The sequence below is a fragment of the Phaethon lepturus genome, unplaced genomic scaffold (genome assembly GCF_000687285.1).
Source record: "Phaethon lepturus isolate BGI_N335 unplaced genomic scaffold, ASM68728v1 scaffold12053, whole genome shotgun sequence".
NCBI lineage: Eukaryota > Metazoa > Chordata > Aves > Phaethontiformes > Phaethontidae > Phaethon > Phaethon lepturus.
Genome location: NW_010527000.1, coordinates 1 through 1,676, shown reverse-complemented (window position 1 = coordinate 1,676; position 1,676 = coordinate 1). Strand labels below are relative to the sequence as shown.

General features: G+C 45.9%; 1 protein-coding gene across 1 annotated transcript; it reads left to right on the top strand.

Moving 5' to 3' along the window:
• Positions 1-113: 113 nt before the first annotated feature.
• LOC104617829 (syntabulin-like) lies at positions 114-1,296 on the top strand (the record flags this gene model as incomplete). Its single annotated transcript, XM_010283251.1, is given in 4 exon segments — positions 114-347; positions 422-876; positions 879-1,114; positions 1,117-1,296. Coding segments are annotated over 4 exon segments (1,105 nt in total), but the record flags the coding sequence as incomplete, so codon positions are not given.
• Positions 1,297-1,676: the final 380 nt, after the last annotated feature.

Genomic DNA, 1,676 nt, shown 5'->3' with positions numbered 1-1,676 from the left:
TGAAGAAGAGTGTAATCGTGTGGAGCTGGGGCTGGCCTTCTTGGAAGCAAGAAGGGAAATTGAAGAACTCAGGCATGTTATTGAAAGCATGCAAAACAGCTTGGTTGAGAAAGAAAAATTCAGAAATACTTCACAGACATAAGGGAAACAGACATAGAGGAGCTCAAAGCTCAGCTGGGACGGATGAAGGAAGACTGGATTGAAGAAGAGTGTAATCGTGTGGAGCTGGGGCTGGCCTTCTTGGAAGCAAGAAGGGAAATTGAAGAACTCAAGCATGTTATTGAAAGCATGCAAAACAACTTGGTTGAGAAAAACAGAAAAATTCAGAAATACTTCACAGACATAAAGCTAATGGGACTGATTCATTTGAAGAGAGTATGACCACCACAGCCTCAGAGTCGAGTGATGCAGCTCCCTCCAGTTCTGCTGTGAACCAAGAGATGATTGAAAATGTTCTGGCTGGAAAGCTGACTTCTTCCCAGGAGGAGGAGAAAACCGGCAATGTGAGCCTGAAGTACACCTGTGGCTTGGAGGGAAAACCACTAGCGTTGTGTGCCACGATGCCAGACAGCCTCATCACAGAGGACCAGGTTCTGGAGGAGGTGGCAGACAGTGGGCTGCTTCCTAATGAGGACACAGCTAATGGGACTGATTCATTTGAAGAGAGTATGACCACCACAGCCTCAGAGTCGAGTGATGCAGCTCCCTCCAGTTCTGCTGTGAACCAAGAGATCGTTGAAATTGTTCTGGCTGGAAAGCTGACTTCCCAGGAGGAGGAGAAAACCAGCAACATGATGGTGGAACAGGCCATCCAGACTGACATGGTGCCGTATAGCCTAAACATGGAGCAGCTCCTTCAGAACATCTTCGGAGCTCAAGCCCACCTTCTTCACTGAAGGAATTGGCTGAATTTTGTCTTGGAAGCATCAGTGATTCTGGTATCATAGTGGACTTAATGCGAAGTGATCCAAACTCTGCCGTCCTTTTGTCTCCTATAGGGTCTCCATGCAGGAAGGTGGAGCATGCAGTTAATGAAAACTGTTTTGGGAAAGAACTTCATTTTACAAAACTCCACGATGATGAAGCCTTTGGGTATGTCAGTACTTCCCCTCAGACAGGAGATACTGGAGCAGCAATCTCCTCGAGAGATGTCCTGTTGTACCAGCTATCATGTGGGCTTTCAGTACCTGGGGAAGACGAACAGATCCCATTTTCTGTATCGGAGCATTGCTTTGTGGTTGTGGCCCGGTGGCCCTGCCCTCTTTATGCTGTACACCCTTCAGTATGAAAATCTAGAGTCCACTGTGTCCTGGGCACCAGCTGGCTGAGGCAGAGAGAAAGACGGATGAGGCCGCTGATAAGTTATTGTATATTCCAGCAGAGTCCATCATTTTGCTCTTGACTAGTTGATTTGCACTCTAAATGGGTTTGAAAACACGTTCCTTGTTACTTTTAATAAAGAATATTTCTTTGCATCTATTTTACATTTTCTCAGAAATAGCAGTACCAAGCACAAAACTGATTTTTTTTAAAAGATGAGCTGTAGCTTTCAACAGGCCTTACCTTAAATAGGCAATAGCTATTAGGCTTCCCTGCCCTGTGTCAGCAATAGTGAAAGAACTACGACGTGTACCCCCTTGCTTCGTCAGTGCAGTTAAAAGGACAGACACAGATGG